Genomic DNA, 19,884 nt, shown 5'->3' on the forward strand with positions numbered 1-19,884 from the left:
CTTCAATCTTTGTTTTAAAAGATGCCAATTCATTATGTTCACAAGAATTACTATTTCTCAGTCACCTGTATTCAAGATATCCCTTGCTAATGCTTATGCCATGATTATTACATTGTTATTTATTACAGTCTGCTCATGATATAAATAGTAATCATTATAGTAAATAAAGTGTTCCCCCAAAGCTCTTAGGTTAATACATGAATATTCAGAGGTAAAATAACTAGATTATAGAGTGGTAACCTAATCAGTCCATCCTAGTTTGAATGGATTAACTGGGTGGTAACAGTAGGTGGGTGGGGTCATGACTGAAAGAGGTGGGCTACTGGGGGCATGCCCCACAAAGGGTTCATTTTTCCTGAGGCCTCTTTTGCAATTGCTCTGTTTTCTGGCCACCATAAGGTGAGCAGCTTCCCTCTGCCAAGACCTTCCACCATGATGTTCTGTTTTACCTGGGGCTCAGAGCAATGGAGTCAGCCAGCCATAAACTAAATGCTCTGAAACCATGAGTTCAGAGTGAATTCTTCCGTCTCTAAGTTGTTGTTCTCAAATATTTTTGTCATGGCAATGAAAAGCTAACTAACCCCAAAATTGGTATTGAGAAGTGGGGTTGTTGCTGGGACTAACTTGACCACAAAAGAGTCTCACTTTGGGCCCACAGAAGGGTCAGTTGGCCATGGACTGAACCTCTGAAAACTATGAGCTGAAAGCATAACAGTAATATTCACAAATGTATCACTTATCATTAGGTACATATTCCTGAGGGTTTGAATGTGTCCTCCAGTAAAATGCCTGGTATAAGGCCTCATGCAGAGAAGAATTATGTGATCTTTTTAAAAATCAACTTTTAAATGTCCAGAAAATGTTCCTTTAAGAGTCACATACACATTGGAAATAATGATGGAAATGACTACTACTTAACAACTATCAGCTATGTGTCAGGTACTGTCACAAGGATATAGGTGCCTCAAATTTATCAACATAACTCTAAGTCCTATGGACTCTGTGACAGGATTAAGCATAGGCAGGAACAGAATAGATTCAGTGACAGAGGACAACATGGGAAATCTCTGGAATGCTCTCCTTAGATTATAATGTGCTATAGCTTGGGGCATTTTACCATGGAGTCTATTAGGTACAGCAGCCAAACTTTCAGAAATTAATGAGTCCTTATCTATTTTTTAAGGCTTGGATACTCAGAGGTTACACCTGTGGCTGTGGCTCTGCATGCCTCACCCACAACAGGAGCGGGCACCAGGCCAGGCTCACCTGTTTGACCTCGGCCTGGAGGTGCCGCAGTTGGAGACACTGCTCTAGCCGCTTGTGGGTCTGTTCCGCGTTGAGCTCCAATTCATGCTGCTTCTCATGGAGAAACTCTAGCAGCTCTTGCACCTGGGCTGCCAGATCAATGTCTTTTTCACAGATTAACTCAATTCCTGATTTTAAAAAAATGTAAATATTTAAAAACCACATAGTACTGTGAAGACAACATTTCCTTAATATTTGTAAGAAAACTGGATTTGGAAGTGGTCATTATCAGCACCCTCCCAATCTCTACATATCCCTCTGTTTAGCTAGACAGATCACCGTAAGTGGCCCTTATTTAGGATGCTCAGCCCACGCCAGCTCTTTTGGGTTAACTGATCCTTTGCCTGGAGTTACTTTTCAATAAGTGATCAGCTCTTTACTACCAAATGGAATTAGAGAGTTGGCGCTCTGGAAATCCATCCCTAGTCAACAGCACCCACTAGCCCCTGACAGGAGATTTCCCAACACCCAGAATATTCACAAGCAAGCCTCTGGGTCAAATCAGAAAACATAAAACTAAACTAAATGGACCCTGTCAGGAAATTCTGCCAAGGGCACATTCTCTTTTAAGGTCAGATATAATTTCTCATTAGATTGGAAGTACACTATGATGAGAGTAGCTGGGGAGTGATGGTTTTATTAGCCAACTTCCTTGCCTCTAAAAAAAAAAGCAAGGCTTAGAAATAGACGCTAGCAGGGCTGGGATGTGGCTGAAGTGGTAGTGCGCTCTCCTGGCATGCGTGAGGCACTGGGTTTGATCCTCAGCACCACATAAAAATAAAATAAAGATATTGTGTCCATCTAAAAAACTAAAAAATAAATAAATAAATATATATATATATATATATATATATATATATATATATATATATATATATATAAAGAAATACACACTGGCTCTCAAACACATACTATAAATACACCATAGCAACATCACAGGGATACTGAATGCTTATCCATTTCACACAAGGAAAGTTTGTTCATTATTCTACTAATTCAAAACAATTAGTAAGCCCAGTCACTGACAAGCGTCCAGTGTTAATAAACCACCAGCCTGTAATAGGGACCATGAATTGATATCTGCTAGCCAAAATCTGTGGTTCCATTCCTTCTCTACCTTCCTGTCTGCCCTTTCCCTATACCTCTCCCAACACCCGAGTGTAGATGTATACACACGTGTTCTCCTTACCCTGCCAACACTTCTATTTATACATTATTTCCACCGGTTCGGAAGTAGCCTTTCTCAAATGGATTTCTGCTTTAGGATACAAACTCTTAAAGTAAAGGGACTGCCTTAGTTATCCCAGTACTTTTGTTGCTAGTGAGTTGAACTATAGTCCTTTTTTAATTCTCAGAGACAACATGGAAAATGTACCATCTTCTGAACCAGTCCTGAGGGTTAAAATATGGATCTTGGGCAAGACATCTAACCTCTCAGAAGCTTCATTTTCTTCATATGTAAACTACAACTTTGCAAACCGATCTACTTATCTACCTACCTACCTTATAAGTTACCTCTTAAATTTGTTGGGATGATAAAATGAGATAATACATGTAAAGCACATGACATGTACATATTGTGTGCATATGTTATATACATGCAATGAATGTAGATCCATGTACCCATAATAAATACAGATTACTGCTCCTAGTCCCATAGCTTTCCCTAGTTCCTGGCACTCACCTTAAACTTCCAACTTTCTGGCCTCTTCCATTCATTCCCTCTGGGTTCCTGTCTCTGACTTGGTGCAAGTTGTGATTTACGTTGTTTCTTTAATTGTCTACCTATTTTTGATTCAACTTGTTCAGATCCTCAGCTTTGGGAAAATTCTAACTCAATCATTTTCCTATTCTGACCTCTGACTCTACTTGGCTCTGTAACCTCTTCAATCCAAATCCTTTCCCTGGTTCCTTATCCTATAAATGATGGCCCAAAGCAGTTGTGGTTCTAATGCTGACACTTTATCTGAGATGCAGAAAAATAGGGACTTGACCCACAATGGGATTCAGACTCAAAAACCCAGCAGGTATGTCCTCAAATTATCCGTGGTGATCAAATTCAAAGGAACCCACCAATCTTAACAAATGACCTAAAAAAAAAAAAATCCCCTTTGGGAGACATCCCTGTCACTCTGACTCACACCATAAGAACTTCATCATTGCTGCCACCAACACACCTGCAGCCTGCAGTTGGGGGAGTACCAGGAAAGTCTGTGCACACTTAGGGAAATTCATTTCTAGAGGCAAAAATAGTGTTTTATATAAGGACAATATGGGAGAGTGGGAAAAAATATTTTCTGGTGTTACATGGTAATAATTTCAGTATCTTTTCATATTTATTTTTTTTTGTCAGTTTCATAATTCCAAGTCCCGGCTCCCGAAATATCCGTGGGAGACAGAGAAAAGAACAGGCTTGTTCTTTTGGCAGCCAACCTCCTCTGGTTGCTATTTTCAATTACCAGGAGGATGAGGTAGATCATCTCCTTCTCAATAAAAATATAAGAAACAGAGATATTTCTACCTCTGCAGTGCTCAGCATGGAGAATGACCCTTGGCCCCTATGTTTACTTTCTGGAAATATAATTTTAGATCCATTTTTTCTTCATGTCCAGTCACAGTGAGGATTTATTCTAGCTTATCTTCATTTTGCAGTGTCTCTAGTATTTAGCATGCTGGGCTAAGTCAAGGTGTCTTTCTGTGTGAAGCTCACAGCTGACCCCTGCCACACTAATGTGAATAGATACTTGAAGCCTAACAACTCACCAAGGAGGCCAGCACCTGCTTGGGACGTCATCCAGAACAGGTAAGCCTACCCCAAGAGTCAGGTCCTGCAATTTAATTTGTTTTACTCCGTATTATTTTACATGAGATGAATGCAAGAAATACAAAAGATGAAGGGATGCCCACTACATCTCTGAATTCATCATTGTGAACACACCATTGTAAGTGGAGTGAATAGGAGGAACACGAGGGCTTGTTCAACCCACTTCTAGAACAGAAAGAAACCCTTCTCTTCCACTGCTCTCCAATACATTGGTGTGAGTTCCAGTTAAAACACCAACTGGTAAATATCCACCAGTTGACAGCAAGTAGAGTTTGCTTATGTTGACTTCACTGCTCTCAGTCTAATCATAGACCTACCCATCTTCCTTAAGGGGCTCTCAGAAATTCAGGAAGAGATGTGTATTCTTTATATCAAGTCATGAATTATAATAAAATAGTTGTCAGTCTTTTTAAAAAGAATTGTATTGCGATGTCTTTCTGATGTACTCCCATAGTGTTCTGTGCCCATCCCTTCATCAAAATACTTCCACCAGAGTTGGTTCCTTATCAACTTATTTATATTGTACAGGAACAGGGCTCCCTGACCAGGCCTGTGTTGGCTACATTCATCTCTGTTTCTTCTGGCTCCAGCATGGTGCTGGACTCGTGTCACCCAATACATCCTTGGTCAGTGAACAAACAGGCCTCTTTAGGAAGAGCTGAGGTCATATATTGTGGTGGACAGTACCTAAGAGCTTTAGGAAAGGTCATGCTTAGGTTTGAATCTACATTTTGCAACCAATTAATGGTGAGATTCTGGGCTCCTTACCTTTTCTGAGCCTCAGTTTTCTTATCCATCTAATGGGAATCACAACTTACTAGGAATGTCGTGAGGACTGAGAGAGATATTATATATAGTTATCTAGTTGGCTCAAAATATCCATTTTCCACTTTTCCCTTTAGTGTAAATACCTTTTGTTGATTACTTATGGCACTGTTGAATGTCTTATGTAAAATGTAAGCATAAAATCTGCTGACAGGTATTTATGCATTTGCTTAATGCACATCATTATAAAGTATGGTTTGAGAGCTATTACTAGGGCTCTCAATCCCTGCTCACATTAGATTCATTTGAAGAACTTATAAAAATCACCAAGTCCTGGCCACATCCCAGACCCATAGCAGCAAAATCTCTGTGAGACTCAGTTGTCAGTGATTGTTAAGACCCCCAGGCTGATTCCAACATGCAGCTACAATTGTGAAGATGGTACAGTGGCCACCATGCAGAAACCAGAGATGCTCCTGGGTTACACTCAGCTATGGAACCCTCTGCACTGATGTTTATTTAGGGTACAAGGCCACAGCAAATAACAATATACATGACTCTATTTTCCTTGGCTGCAAGGTTGAGGGACCACTTCAGTTTCCTCAAGGAGAGAGGTAGCTGTGGTGGAGGGTCAGATTCGGGGATTCCTGGCTGTGCTGCTCATACCTATAGCATGTTTCAACTGTTCATGTTCTTAAATATTTGTATCAGCCTCAGGCAGAGAATATCTTTTGTTTTTTCTTTTCTCCTCTCCTTCCACTTCTCTTACTGTATCACTCCCTCTATAAAACACTCAGGTCAGAACTTAAAAAGTCCTTTAATCAGGTTTTTAGATCAGTTTTCTCAATTCTGGCCTGGGCCAGAATCGCCTGGGAAGTTTTTAAAAAAATAAAAACCTGGGCCCACTCCAGGTCAATTAAGTAAGACTCCCTGAGGAATGAGGCCCAGTCATTGGTATTTTTAAGAAGTTCCCAGGTGACTCTAAATGTGCAGCCAGGTTTGTTTTATATCAAGGCTCTCCGCTCTTCCTCTTAGCTCCAGTAGGTCCACATTCCTGTTAACCCCAGAGTAGCTTCCATTTTGAAAAACCACACGCCCTTCCTTTTCTTTTCTTTTACAACACAAATAAAATTATTTGTGGTCCATTAATTTAACCTACATCTGTTCTTCTCACACTGTGTTCATTCTTGATTAATTCAGCAAACGTCATTATTGAGAACTTGCTGTGTGTAAGACAACCCTTCTGTTAGAGGCTTTTGGAGAATCTGCTCGAACACAAACCCCCCAAGAGAATGAAGTGTGTGCTAGAATACAAGAATAAAACAGGAGAGTTGTCAAACTTTTCTGAACCCTTTCCATGCTAGTGGATGATCCCACTGTGCTTCCTGCAATCTCCCTGTGTGGTAGATATTCCTTTGACCACTACTTCCTTAGAAGAAGGGGAGGCATTATGGGGATTGGGTAACATGGTCAAGGACACCCAGGTAGCAAGAGGAGTAGATATCAACCCAGGATTTCCTCTTGTGGCTGTGCTCTCAAAATCCTCCCAAATGTAATTATTTTTTGGGATATGTTTACACTATTTTCAAATACTGTGCCTGAGTACTTAGGCACAGTAAATTCTAGGCATTATTGCAACAGACTCCAAAGATTTTTCACTTAAAAGTGGTGCATAAAAAGAGAACTTTTATGGGATTTGATTAAACAACAAAAATATATCCGTAAGATACACAGCTCTTGATTTTTCTTTCTTTTCTTCCTTTTTTTTTTTTTTTTTTGGTACTGGAGATTGAACCATAGGGTACTTTACCACTGAGTTTTATCCCCAATCCACTTTATTTATTGTTTTAAATTTTGAGACAGGGTCTCACTAAGTTGTTGAGGCTAGCCTTGAACTTGAGATCTTCCTGCTTCATAGTCTCTGGAGTCATGCCCAGCAGCATTTGTTGTTTCTGAGGTCAAGTGTAATGGTTATATAGCCAGATTTCATTGGAGAGAAGATCTATAGAGTAACCAGTGAAAGTAGTTGGATTGAATCATGGGAAGTGGGAACTGGAAGAGACTTTAGGAATCAAGGCCCATGCAACACTAGACACAAGAAGAAACTCAGGTCTAAAGAGAAAGAGAAGGGTCTTCCAAAATCAGACTGCTTGTTAGTGATGGAATGGGACCTTGAATTCAGACAGCATGTTTTCTTCCTAGTCAAACTTACCGCCTCCCAACTTGAGATGCAAATAGATAATGCTATAGTGAGGAAAGAACATGAAAAATGAAGAAATTATTCCTCAGACTAATGTTGACTTATGCCAAGGCTTTTGCTACTAAAAACATTCAAAGCATATACCATTAATTTAGGGCAGGGGGCTAAAAACCAGTAAATCTTAATTTTGCTAGATGTAATGTTTTTAGAATGACAGTTATTTTACCTTTAGTCCAAATAAATGCACTAGACAAACCACAATCCTATGTCTCTGAAGTCTTGCATTCCTCAGCCATGAGAGAGGAGCAAGCCCCACCCTGGGTGCACCCCTCACCCACCTCCACCTCCAGCTCTGGCACGACTCTGTCTTCCCTTGCTGCAAGCCCCGAGATGAGATACATGACTTTTTTGCAAGACCAGGTCACGGACAGGGAATAACCTTCCCTGAAATGCCTGGATTCATTCCATTTGAAGCCTCATGGGTTCTGCCAGACTGAACAGCTAGCTGAGGTAGGTATAGAGGAACAGCCAGTCTCAGTGGAGAGGGCTGAAGAGGCCGACCAAATATCTTTTTAACAAAACTTGTTTCTAGAACAGGATACTGTGGGGGTGGGCAGCCCATCTGCCTGGGGGTATTTTCACCCACTCAGTCCTCATGGCTAAGGTGGACGCCAAGCACAGCCAACCCCCAGTCACAAGCAGTCCTCAGAGACTTCCAGATCCATGCTTTCTGTTTCCATGGATACTTGGATGCTGGGACAGAAGTTGGCTTGCCCAAGGTCATGAACTGCACCTGGCAGGAGCATCCACTTCGGAGTGGTGAAAGTGAGCATCCTTGCACAGTTGCTCTGGCCAGTCTCTCTCCTAAGTACTGTGTCTTCATCTTTCATGGTCCCCATTATTAAGTCCTGCTGTGGGTTAAACCCTGAATCCAGGTATGATTCTCAATCACACAGAAGGGGTCACCATCCACCCCCTACCACTTCCCTGAAAAGGCTGTGAAAAGTCATAGTTCATGTGCCGGAACACTGCTTCTCAAATTTTAATGTACATATGACCTACCTGGAGTGTTATGTTTTGGATCTGGAATTTCCCCCAAAGTCTCATGAGGTGGGGTTTTTAGGCAATGATTGGGTCAAAGGGCTCTGACATCATCAGCTGGATTAATCCATTTGATGGATTAATTTGCTGGGAGCTAAATGGACTACTGGGAGGTGGGATCTAGTTGGAAGGAGTAGGTTCCTTGGGGCATTCTGTGAAACGGTTTATCTTCTCCCTGGCTCCCAGCACCCCCAGCTTCCTGGCTGCCAAAAGCTGAGCAGTTTTCCTGTCATGCACTTTGGCCATGACGTCTTGCACTTTGGCCATGACGTCCTGCCCGTGGCAATGGAACTGGCCATGGACAGACTCCTCTGAAACCATGAATCAAAATAAATCTTTCCTTTTCTAAGTTATTCTTGTCAGGTATCTGGGTATAGCAATGAAAAGTTTACAGTGAAGAAGACCTGGGTTCCAGCATTCTAACAGAATAAGTAGCATATTTTCTTCTGGACCAGCTATTCTTGGGGAATCACTATGGTTTTCCCCAGTTCTAAAAGGCCATCCTGGAGAGTGGCAGGAGTACATTAAGGGATCATGAACTTGGTGGATACATTTTGAATAAATCTTGAGCAAGAAAAGGAGTAAAATCTGTGTGACTTAGCCATGTTTTTTGAGAGGCAATAAAATTATATGATCTTACAATAAATTTTTATCAGTACTGCTTATACTCACTTATAGACCAGTGATAAAAAATTGAGGGCTTGTGAAACATGAGAGAACAGAAGACTGCCTGGGAGTGGAGGAAAGGAGGAGAGTGTATGCTGAGGATGGGATGGGGAGCTATATACTTAACAACAATTCCATGGATGTCTGGCTGCTTTTGGTTTACTTTTCTAAATCACCATTAAAAAAACAAACAAAAAAAACCAAGCTAATTCCCACCATTAGTTGGCCCATTCTCTTTGCAGTACCAGGAGACCCAGGCTCTATTCCCATCTTTCCCAGAGCCTAACTGAGCAATCTTAGACAAGCTATTTTACCTCTCATGGCTTTGCTTTCATTTTCTTTAAAATGGGGGTAAAAATTCTATTCTTGGTAGAAATAAATGAATGAGACTGTGGGAGTGGTCCTTGGAGGCAAGTGGTATCCTCATTTCTATCATCTCTCCTGCCAGAAGAATGGGGGGCTGCCTACCTGAAGCCTGGACTTCCATGATGTATTGGTGCAGATCTTGGCCCTGCTGAATGACTTCAAAGGTCATATTGTTCATGGCTAGCTTTCTTTCTGTGTGGCGCTGTAGCCGCTGCTCTGCTAGGGTCAGATCCTCCGTGTTGAAGTCATTCATCTGCCGGAGCAAGTCCTCATTCCAGGCATCCAGCTCTGCTGTAACCTGTGAGGAACCACCAAGATCAGTACAGGCTTGCCAGATCCTTGAGAGGCTACTAAGCTAAAGCTCACCAATCCCAAGCCTTACTAACTAACGCAATCCTCAGATAGTCTTTGCTTCCCATCTCTTTGATCATGATCTCTTTGATCTAAGCAAGACTGCCATGCATCCGTGTGCACATGCCTCCCAGTGTTCTCTGTTTCAATGTCTATCACAACAGCAAAGGAATAGCAGGAAAACACTTATGTTCTAATATATGGTTTATAAAGCTTTTGCATATTCATCTCATTTGATTGCCACAATGAAACAATGAGACAAGGCAGCATGGAGATTTCCAAGTCTACCTTACAGAAGAAGCAACTGACCCTCGCTCAGACAGACATAGTGATTGTCATAGGTTTCCCTTGCTAGCAAGGGGCAAAGCTTATGAAGTAGCTTAGTTCTTCTTCTGACTGCAAAGAGGTTTTGTCCACCATCCCCAACAACTGTTGCTATAAAAATATTTCATAATTGAAGAGGTCCTCAGAAACTAAGTACTGAGTATTTTTCAGTAATATAAACTGAGGTCTAGAGAAATCTGACAAATGTGTCAAGGCTACAACATTATTTTAAAAACTCTACATGTCCAACTCCAGGTCCGGATCTGGTTCCTGTGTTCTATTGTGCAGGATTCTCTCCCTCAATCATAAAGAATGATATCCAGAAATAAATAACCAAAATAAATAAATAAAATTGTCCAAATCACGGTTTGTAGACCATTCCTTGCCCGTTAACTGCAGGAAATCAGAATAAAACTAAGACAACAGCCATGAAAGGAAGAGCCTGCCTCTTCTTTCAAATTTCTATGAAACTGACTCAATAAAGGGTCCTTTTGATGCAGGAAGATCCCAGAGGGGTCCTAAGGTCAGGAATTCATTAAAAAGAAAGTGTCAAAGGTCCTAGTGAGGGAAACAGAGAAAGGTTGAAGTATTTAAGTCAGGAAAGTGAGGCTCAGAGGTCTGGTATCTTAGGAATATGATCTAAACAGAATGTGAAATCTGCCCAGCATTCTATATCTGGTGTTTCTATATTCTTTCCTCCCTTCTCCTTAACCTCCTCCACTCTCATCAACTGACTACATTAAATTGAAGGGCCAACTCTGTTATGCAGCCTGAAGAATGAGAATTCCAAGGGGCTGAATTTCAAGAGAAAGGGCTGACTCCTAAGGTCGCTTCCCCGGGGTCTACATACTCTTCACCCTCTCTGTGTCTGACTCTATTTCCCTATTTCTCCAAGTGCCAATAGCCAGAGCCTTCATTGAGTTTAACTTGTATGCTTTCAATGTTTTCTGGAGTTTAAACTATTTTATTTCTTGAACATTTTTGTTTTCTTAAGGAGTGTTCTTTTATTGGGGTGTCTTCTCCAATTTCTTTCTGGGATACAAGGGGCCTTTTTTTTTTTTTTTTTGTGGTACTGGGGATTGAACCCAGGGCCTCACACATGCTAGGCAAATGCTCTACCAGTGAGCTATATATACCCTAGCCTTTTTTTTAATTTTTCTAAGTTGCTGAGGTTGACCTCAAACTTAAGATCCTATTGTCTCAGCCTTATGAATAATTGGGATTATATGAGTGTGACAATGCATCTTTTTTTTTTAGAGAGAGAGTGAGAGAGGGAGAGAGAGAGCGAGAGAGAGAGAGAGAGAGAGAGAGAGAGAGAGAGAGAAGTTTAATATTTATTTTTTAGTTATTGGCAGACACAACATCTTTGTTTGTATGTGGTGCTGAGGATCGAACCCGGGCCGCACGCATGCCAGGCGAGCGCGCAACCACTTGAGCCACATCCCTAGCCCACATCTTTTTTTTTTTAAAGAAAAAAATCGGTTTCAAAACTGCAGCTTACCTTACTGCTAATGAGCAACCCTAACTTTCCAACCTTATCTCATGCTCTCTGTTAAGATCCATTCAAACCGGTTTACTGCTGGTCCTGAGCATTAGATCAGCATCCACCAGCCTCCATTCCTGTTCAATAACCCTGTCTTTCCTCCCAGTCAATTGAAGTCTTGACCACCCTTCAAAACAGACCCTCTGGCCTGAAGGTTTCACCACATCCTTAGACTCAGATGTTTTTCCTTTGGTTTATCTCATAACATGGGACATGGGTTAGTTTGCTCATACAGAGATAAGATTGTTAAAAGCAAAACCTACCCAATGGAATGAATTTGGAGATCTAACTCCATTTGGAGAGCATGTGCTCAGGCAAGAAGTGAGGACCTGTATCAAATGAATGAAAGATGGAATACAAGGTTCCCAGAGGGCACTCAGTTTTCAGTTAACCTATTTTGCTTTCTCCTTCTGCTCTATTAGCTCTATCTCAGCTCTGGACTTCTCAGTTCCTCCCTTGGCTCTAGTGGCCTCTGTCTTATTCACTCTCCTGAATTAATTGGAAAGTTAGGATCTGATGACCTCTTGAAGATATAGTTTGAACAATATTTTTAATCTAACAGTTATCTACTCTAGAGACACAGTAATAAGGTAAATCAGATGAGGAGCTAAAAAAAAATTAGGGTAACAGGCAGTGGGAAATGACAAGTCTCACTTTAAAAAGATTAGACACACCAAATTTAGTATTCTGCTGCCAAAAATTGATCCATGGGAGTTGGTTTAGCAGTCACCTTGGGCTCTGTTCACAGGGAGTCCTCTCCACTGGCTCCTCCTATTATCTGAGTCCTCCCCCATATTTATGTGTACAGAAAACTTTAGCCTCTCTTCCTCAAGTGTTTTAATCTGTACCTGCCTGAACCAGAACTCACCTTCCCCCTTTCTTCCACTTCCTGTGGTCTGCTCTCATCAACTTAGTTCTTTACTATCACCTGCAAAGTTGGAAATCTCATCATGTAGTTATTTTTTTTTTGATAATTTTTAGATGCTGCTGATGATCATGATGAAGATGACAAAATGATTGAAGAAGTCATTTTTCTCTAAATTGTGCATTTATTATGGGATGAATAGTGGGTTAAGCCATTCAACTGACATTATTTTAATCCCCAGAGCAGCTCTAGAGGTAAATGGAAGTACACAGCAGCCAGGTAGCTTTCCTCATGGTCTCAGAGCTGCTGGTGGCAGAGCTGAGCATCAACTACTAGTCCAATGCTCCTAATCATGGTGTGACATTAATAAGGCTTCTGTAAGAATTGATTTCCAGGGGATAGCCTTCTTTTTTATGCTCACATCAGAGAAGTACCAGTTTTACTTTTCATGTTTTCTTTTCTTTAAAAAAAACCCATGATAACTCAATTTTCTTCACTTCATATGCACCTTTTAAACATATGTTCTTTGAACAGATCAATAAATCAACTATATGCCTGAGCCCTTATATAAATTCCAGGCATAATTTATACTTGCAAGGAAACACACTGTCTTCCATCAATGGGGTATTTTTGTTTAAGGGTTTGGTAAATTTTTAAATCGATTCTATCAAACTGCTTAGTATAAGGTAAGCAATCTTACCTATCTCAAATTCTCTGGTTCCCCAAGGGCCTTTGTCATGAATGCGAGACACATCTGCAGTTGGAATTGGGTTGTGAACAGAGGGATTAAAGCTGAAGTAGAGAAGTATGTACTACTCCCTGCATGAGCAGATTCTCCACATGGCAAGAGAAACCACCTGCTCTATATGAATACCCAGGACTCTCCTGATACGACTCAGCAATGAATTAGGAGATGAACAATGGGACACATAGATGTTTAGTTGCTTAAAATCCAGAAGCAGGTACATATGCTCATAAATACACACATACGTATATATTTACTTTTATATAAAATACATTTGCTATTATCAAACTCATGTGTACGTAAATGTATATGAAATGAAAATGTATTGTGAATAACAATAGTAACAACACTGACCACAGTACTGAGTGCTGCTTAAATGCCAGGAGCTTTGCCAGAAACATTAAATGTGTTAATAATTCATTAAATCCTTACAACAACCCTATGGACTAGAAAATATTGTCATCTTAATTTTTCAGACAACAAAACAAAGAGTTTAAATAGCTTACCTGTAGGTATAAAATGAGTAATGTTAGTGAAACAGTTTTAAGAGCAACACTACATGTTTTGCATTTATTAAGGTCCAATTCCATTTCCAATAACATTGAAGAGGAAAGATCTGTGGCATTTCATTGTAAGGGGATTCTACTGAAATGCCTGGGTTGCTGATTACAAAATGAGTATTTTTCTGTTTTATGCCATTATTTTCATTAAGATAAGGAAAATGTAAGCTAAATATTCTCTACTGGCTTACAAGTTCTGGCTTATAGGGCAAGACATATTGTAGCTGAAGAGACTGTCTCACTGATTGGAAAGAGCTTCTTTACCCACAATGGGTGTGAAACTGAAATTAACTAAACTGCCATAGTCGTTTACTCTACATGACCAGTGTAATGTTAGATTCTTTTGTGTTAAGCCATTTATCAAATGACGAGGTACTAGAGTTTTAAAAACAGATTATTTGAAAGGTATCATAGCATTTCTCTCTGTTCCAGAAACATATCTAATCTGTCTGAAGAGTTAAAAGTTTCATCGAAATAGCTTAACACCTTTGGAGATATTGCAATAATTTTCTGGAAAAGAAAAGGGACTTGGCAGAAAAGAAATCCTTTCTATCTTGGCAAAATAATATAAGAAAACATTATAAAATGTTGTAATTGATGGGTTCCAATGTTCCTGTACCAGTTGGATCACTTGGACAACTGGACAATTTTAATGGCCACGTGCATGTTCTTTTCTTCCTCATCATTATATTGAAACTGAGGTCTTTGACAGAGTCATAATTTGTTGATTAAAAGGGTTGAAAGGATAGGGCTGGGATTGTGGCTCAGAGGTAGAACGCTCACCAGCATGTGTGAGGCACTGTGTTCAATCCTCAGCACTGCATAAAACTAAGATAAAGACAATGTGTCTACCTATAACTACAAGGGTTGAAGGGGGTGCTGGAGTTGGGGCTCAGTGGTAGAGCGCTTGCCTATCACATGTGAGGCACTGGGTTCAATCCTCAGCACCACATAAAATAAATAAATAAAATAAAGTTATATATGTGTGTGTATGTGTGTGTGTTTATATATAGTTTTATATATATATATGTACCTACATATGAATTGAAGGTGATCCTGAGAAAGAGTTTATTTATCTCTTTGCCTTTTATCAATTTGAGACTTGTGGAACTCTATTTGGCTTTCAAAAGATCTCCAATCTGTTGAAGAGTTCCTCCATCACAGAATGATCACTCATTCTAGTACCTCACCTTACTTGAGTGTCAGAACGTTCTTTTCTCCCCTAAGCTGTAGCTTACACCCACTCCTGTCCACTGCATCCTTCCCAGGAAGGAAAAGCATACCTCAACAGACCTTGATAATACTTCAGGTCCACTGTTCCAGACCCTGCCCCAAAGTCACCATCAGGGATCTCTGATAATTTACTAAAAATTGATGATGTCAGAATACTCAGGTTATATGAACAACCTTGAGTTTTGTTAAAAAAAAAAAAAAAAAGGAGAGTGAAGGAAACCTCCCAAAAATTCTGAAATCAGTTTCACAAAATATTTAGAAGAAACTATTAAACAAATACTTTGTGAGGGATGTGGTTTAACTCATTGTATTTAGGCTGCATCTCCTTCCCAAAGGATCTGAGGTATGTTTAGAAAATGCTACAGTGATCACTAAAAAGAACTGGTAAAGATCTCAAAAAGATGTTTCTTTCTTGATATGTTATTATGTTGGCAGGCTTGGAAAAGGCTCTGTAGAGTCTCATATTGTGTCTATGGAAGAAAAGGTGAGGACACTGGATGAGCTGATGGGACCCACAGCTGACAGTGGCTGTGCAGGATAATGGCTATGTCACTGGGAGAGAATCTCCAGTGAAGCATCACAGGGTCCTGCTGACTTAGCCAACATTTCAAACAGCCTTAGCCTTGATTTATTATTATTTATTGATAATAAATTAAATTTTAATCTATTTTCATAGGCTAAAGAACTGTAGAGGGGAAAAAAAGTAAAATTTGAGGGGGGAAAATAAAAAAAACTATTATTAAAATTAAAAAAAAGCAGCCAGTGTATTGGAAGCACTTACCTTGAGAAAACAACCAGCATAAGGTCACACAAGATAGGACATGAAGGCACTGAAAAGGCACCTCTCACCTGGGTGCATCGGGAGAGGCACATTCCTGAGTGGCACATAATCAATTAAAGAGTAGAGCCCACCAGTTATAATCAGCTTTCTCTTCTTTAAGCAGAATCTCCTCTTTGAGTGCCATTTCTCCCCCGGTTCTGCCTGGCCCCAACTCATTCTAATGTGAACCTCATAATTTAGAGTTGGTTGTTCTAATTCTTACTCAGGTTAATTACACAGATAAACTTTTAGGAGCACTGAGCGAACTTTGTAATTATAGAGTGAGAAATTTTTTAAAAAGACCATATACATGACCCATATTTTCTTAAAGTTCCTTATTTAGAGTATTTTTCTTGGTATCATTCTGAGGACTTTCCAACACGGGTTTGTCCCTCTCAGGGGTACAAGATTATCCATTGATAACAGGGAGAAGAATTCTTTCTATATACACATACACCTGTTTCTGTGCATATATATTATTTACATATATGTTTTATCAGACCAATGAAAAATATATGAAGTCTCCTTAGACTTTCATTAGTAGATTGGAACCACAGGACAGATGGTTTGTGCTGTGCATAGGAGGTGAGGGTGACTTAGGGAGGGCAGAGGCCTTGATCCAGAGGGGCTGACTGTGGTTCATATATTCACTGATGTCAGCATATTCCAAATTTTTGCTCTCTTCATATTTCCCATTAAATGGATTTATTTATTATCCAGTTTAAACTAAACTAACCTTTACAAAAAGACACATGACTTGACAAATTTCCTGAAAAGAAACTGCAGTTTGAAGATAATACTAATCAAGAAAGCAAAAGAGAACTTTGAACTCTCTGTCAGTCACATTACGGAATAAGGAAATAATGACAATCTAATTACCTGTCATGAAGCCAGGTAAAGGCATAATTGGAAATTATCAGAAGACTATTTGAAAATCTGCAATCACAACTCCTAATGAAAAAGCTAAACTTCACCCAAAGGGCATATTGAATTTTGAGATTAGTAGCCAGTGATAGAATAGTTACATAATTTATAAACTAATAAATATGCATAGGTAGGAGGTTGCAAGTTCAAAAATATTTTACTGACAGGCACACACTCAAAAAAAAGTTTGGAGACCACTGGTTATTCTTGATTCTAACATTTTTTATTTATTTCTTATCATTCTAATTGTAGAAAATTTGGAAATGCAAAAAAGCATCAAAAATAAAAAATCACTAGAAAGTAAGCAATATTAGCATTAGATGTACTGTCTCTTCTATCACAACTAGTTCATATAAAACATCTTCATTGAGGGAGGCAGAACCTATAGAAAAAATCTTTATGGGACATCATGTTTTACTCTGGGTTACTTTGTCTAGTATCCATGAAGTTCAAGAAGGTATGTCAGGAATGTAGCCACACTCTTGGTTTTGAACATCTGCTTAACAAATATGGGACAAGGTTTGCTTTATGTGGGCGTGTCTATGATCTCACCCCAGGTTATGATGCAGAAGCCATATATATTATTATTGAGTGAAAGGAGGTTGGTGCAGCAACTCATGTGCTATCTTAATTTTTAAATTAACTGGCTCATCTCAGTCATTGGTGATATGATTGAGTATCCCACTTAGAGTCTCCAGATGTCAGGATATCAGGAGTGTTCTGTTTTTCAGTAATCCCGAGGAATTTGGAGTATGCCCATTAAATGCCTTCCCTTAGAAACAGAACCACAGCTGTAGGTCTTTCAAACATGAATGCTGTCCTGGTTTATGTTAGCACTGACGTGGCTCTTATTACAGAAACCACCCTCGGTTTCACACTCTGAAGCTTCTCTAGGAGTTTGCTCTTCATCCCCACAGTGAAGCATAGCTGGTATTTGAAATAATCTCATCACCCTCAAAAATAACTTCTGACAATCTGAGTGGAAGCAGTTTTTCCATAGGTCTGGCAGGATTTCCATTTATAGATGCAACATTTACCCCAAGCTTTGGGTCTCTTTGGGTCTCCTCCCTGATGAGGAATAAGACCCCTTCAAAACTTGGGATGTCAGAAGATGCACAATCTAATCACTATTTTTATTTCTCTAATTTTATCAGGCACTTGCACTACTTCCCAACATTTATTCCACTGCATACTAAGTTGTTCAAATTGCTGTCCAGTACTTCGGGTGAGAAGGAGAATTTTTATACATAGAAAGGTTGAAGAATGCAAATTCTACAATTTGAATATCAAGCTCCTTGCTAGCAACATTCAACTAAGATCTAACTTTAAGTATTTGATTTACACTCGTTTTTAACAAATATTTTCTGCATATGCTTTGGATTATATTTCAGGAGGGAAATTGGATTTGACTAGAATTACTGTAGGCAAATACATCCTATTTTGTCCTTAATTCATGTCAAGGGTGTAGTCCATGTTGAAATGAAGCTAACTGACCCTTTATGAAACTAAAACCATATTTGGTATACATGAGAATTGGTTTTCTTTCCTACAATACCAGTCAGGAGTAAAGAGAAGATACTGTGCGTGTGCGTGTGCATGTGCGTGTGTGTGTGTGTGTGTGTGTGTGTGTGTATTTTATATTCTTCCTACCCCAGAACTCTATTGGCCCATCTTAGTTACTACTTCAAAGCAGAAAATAATAAAAAGTGGATGAATTGGCACCAAAAATGTGACATAAATATACCAACATATGATTACAACCTTCCAAAAGTGAACTGAGGAATCTATCAAATGAACTAACAAATGGCTTTAACCCAGACTTACTTTCTTAATACACAGAGATCACACTGAGGCTTGAGGTCTTCCTTCCTGCCACTCTGACTTCTTGGCAGCAGTGTGACTTCATCTAATGACTGGTCTATATTCATCAGCCGAAGAGGCTGTCAAATTTTAACACCTACCCACTTGTGAAGCTATGGAATTCAATGACGAATTCAAGAACCCAAAGCTGACTCCATGATGTTTCAGGAAGCAAAATACAAAATAAGAATCCAATGATCAGCAGCAAAAACTTCCTAATGAAGTAATCCACAGACAAAAAATAAAACAGAGAGATTCTGCTCGGCAGAGGGGATGAGAAGGACTGAAAGAAATATATCACATGGAACATGAATTTCTTCACTTCCAAAAAGGCATCTTGATACATAATTCCCTCAAATTCCCTAGGCTACTACCCTGTGGATGGCAGTGACCTTGGCCAGGAAGCACTGTCCTTGGCCCACCTCTTTATCCTCCCTCTTCCACCTACCTCAATGGTATATTGCTCAAAGATGCGTAGCTGCAGGAAGATGTCCAGTTTGATTTTCCGCTCATGGAATAGCTCCTCCATCTGCACCTGGGCATCATCCAGCTGCTGCAGGACAGACTCAATGTGGCTGATGGAGCTACTGTGGGGCGTCTTATTGTTGGACACAGCCGAGTCCCTGTGGCAGAGTAGGGGAAAAATGGAGAGAGAGATTTTGCATGTTAAAAGAGACAGAGGAGGAGGAGGAGGATTCCTCTGAGCAAGGTAGATATGAATCTGGTGAGTCATTCAAACAACAGATATTTATCAAATTCCTACCGTGAGCCTGATACTATCTGCTTAGGAGGAGAGATACATCATCATCATTTGGGTTCACAACTCTATTTCAAAGACTAGCTCTTGGAATTGTGAAAGGGAACAAATGAAATAAAGTATGGGAAAGGGCGCTGCAGAGAATAAAATGTTAGAGAAATGGAATGGTTCCATACATATGTGTAGTCTATGATATATAGCTTTAATACACACACGCACATGCATATATATATTACATAAGAACAGACAAAGACATATGAAAAACAAAAACAAAAACCTTCCTAACTTTACCTCACAGAATTGTTAAAATAAGATGACATCATGGCTGCCAAAATTATTCACCCACTTTACAATGCTATGCTGAAGTTGTGGGCTGGTGTTCTTAAACAGGCTTCAAGCTATAGTTAAGAAAACATGGGATCTGGCATCTGCAAACCTGGATTAGGCTCCCACTCTGACATATATGGGCTTGTGGCCCTAGGAAATCACCTCCTTGAACTGCAGCTGCCTTACTTATAAAGCAGACTTAATAACCATTGCCCTACTCACTTCATAGTTTGCTGCTAAACAAGACATTGCATGTTACTGTGACCAGGAATATGATGTAAGTATTAATCCTGAAAGGACACAGTGAAGTGTCAAGGCTAGGTTACAAGGGCTGGGATAACCAACAAA

General features: G+C 39.8%; 1 protein-coding gene across 9 annotated transcripts in view; it reads right to left on the bottom strand.

Moving 5' to 3' along the window:
* Kalrn (kalirin RhoGEF kinase) overlaps positions 1-19,884 on the bottom strand; it is a 627,901-nt gene that overhangs the window by 269,711 nt on the left and 338,306 nt on the right. For all 9 annotated transcript variants that reach the window (XM_076867942.2, XM_076867955.2, XM_076867941.2 and 6 more), the window contains 3 exons: positions 18,901-19,075; positions 9,330-9,525; positions 1,267-1,433 (listed from right to left, as the gene is read on the bottom strand). In XM_076867942.2, the coding sequence (XP_076724057.1) occupies positions 1,267-1,433; positions 9,330-9,525; positions 18,901-19,075 (538 nt within the window). The remainder of the gene's footprint in view (positions 1-1,266; positions 1,434-9,329; positions 9,526-18,900; positions 19,076-19,884) is intronic.

This window comes from Callospermophilus lateralis, chromosome 10, assembly GCF_048772815.1.
Source record: "Callospermophilus lateralis isolate mCalLat2 chromosome 10, mCalLat2.hap1, whole genome shotgun sequence".
Classification (NCBI taxonomy): domain Eukaryota; kingdom Metazoa; phylum Chordata; class Mammalia; order Rodentia; family Sciuridae; genus Callospermophilus; species Callospermophilus lateralis.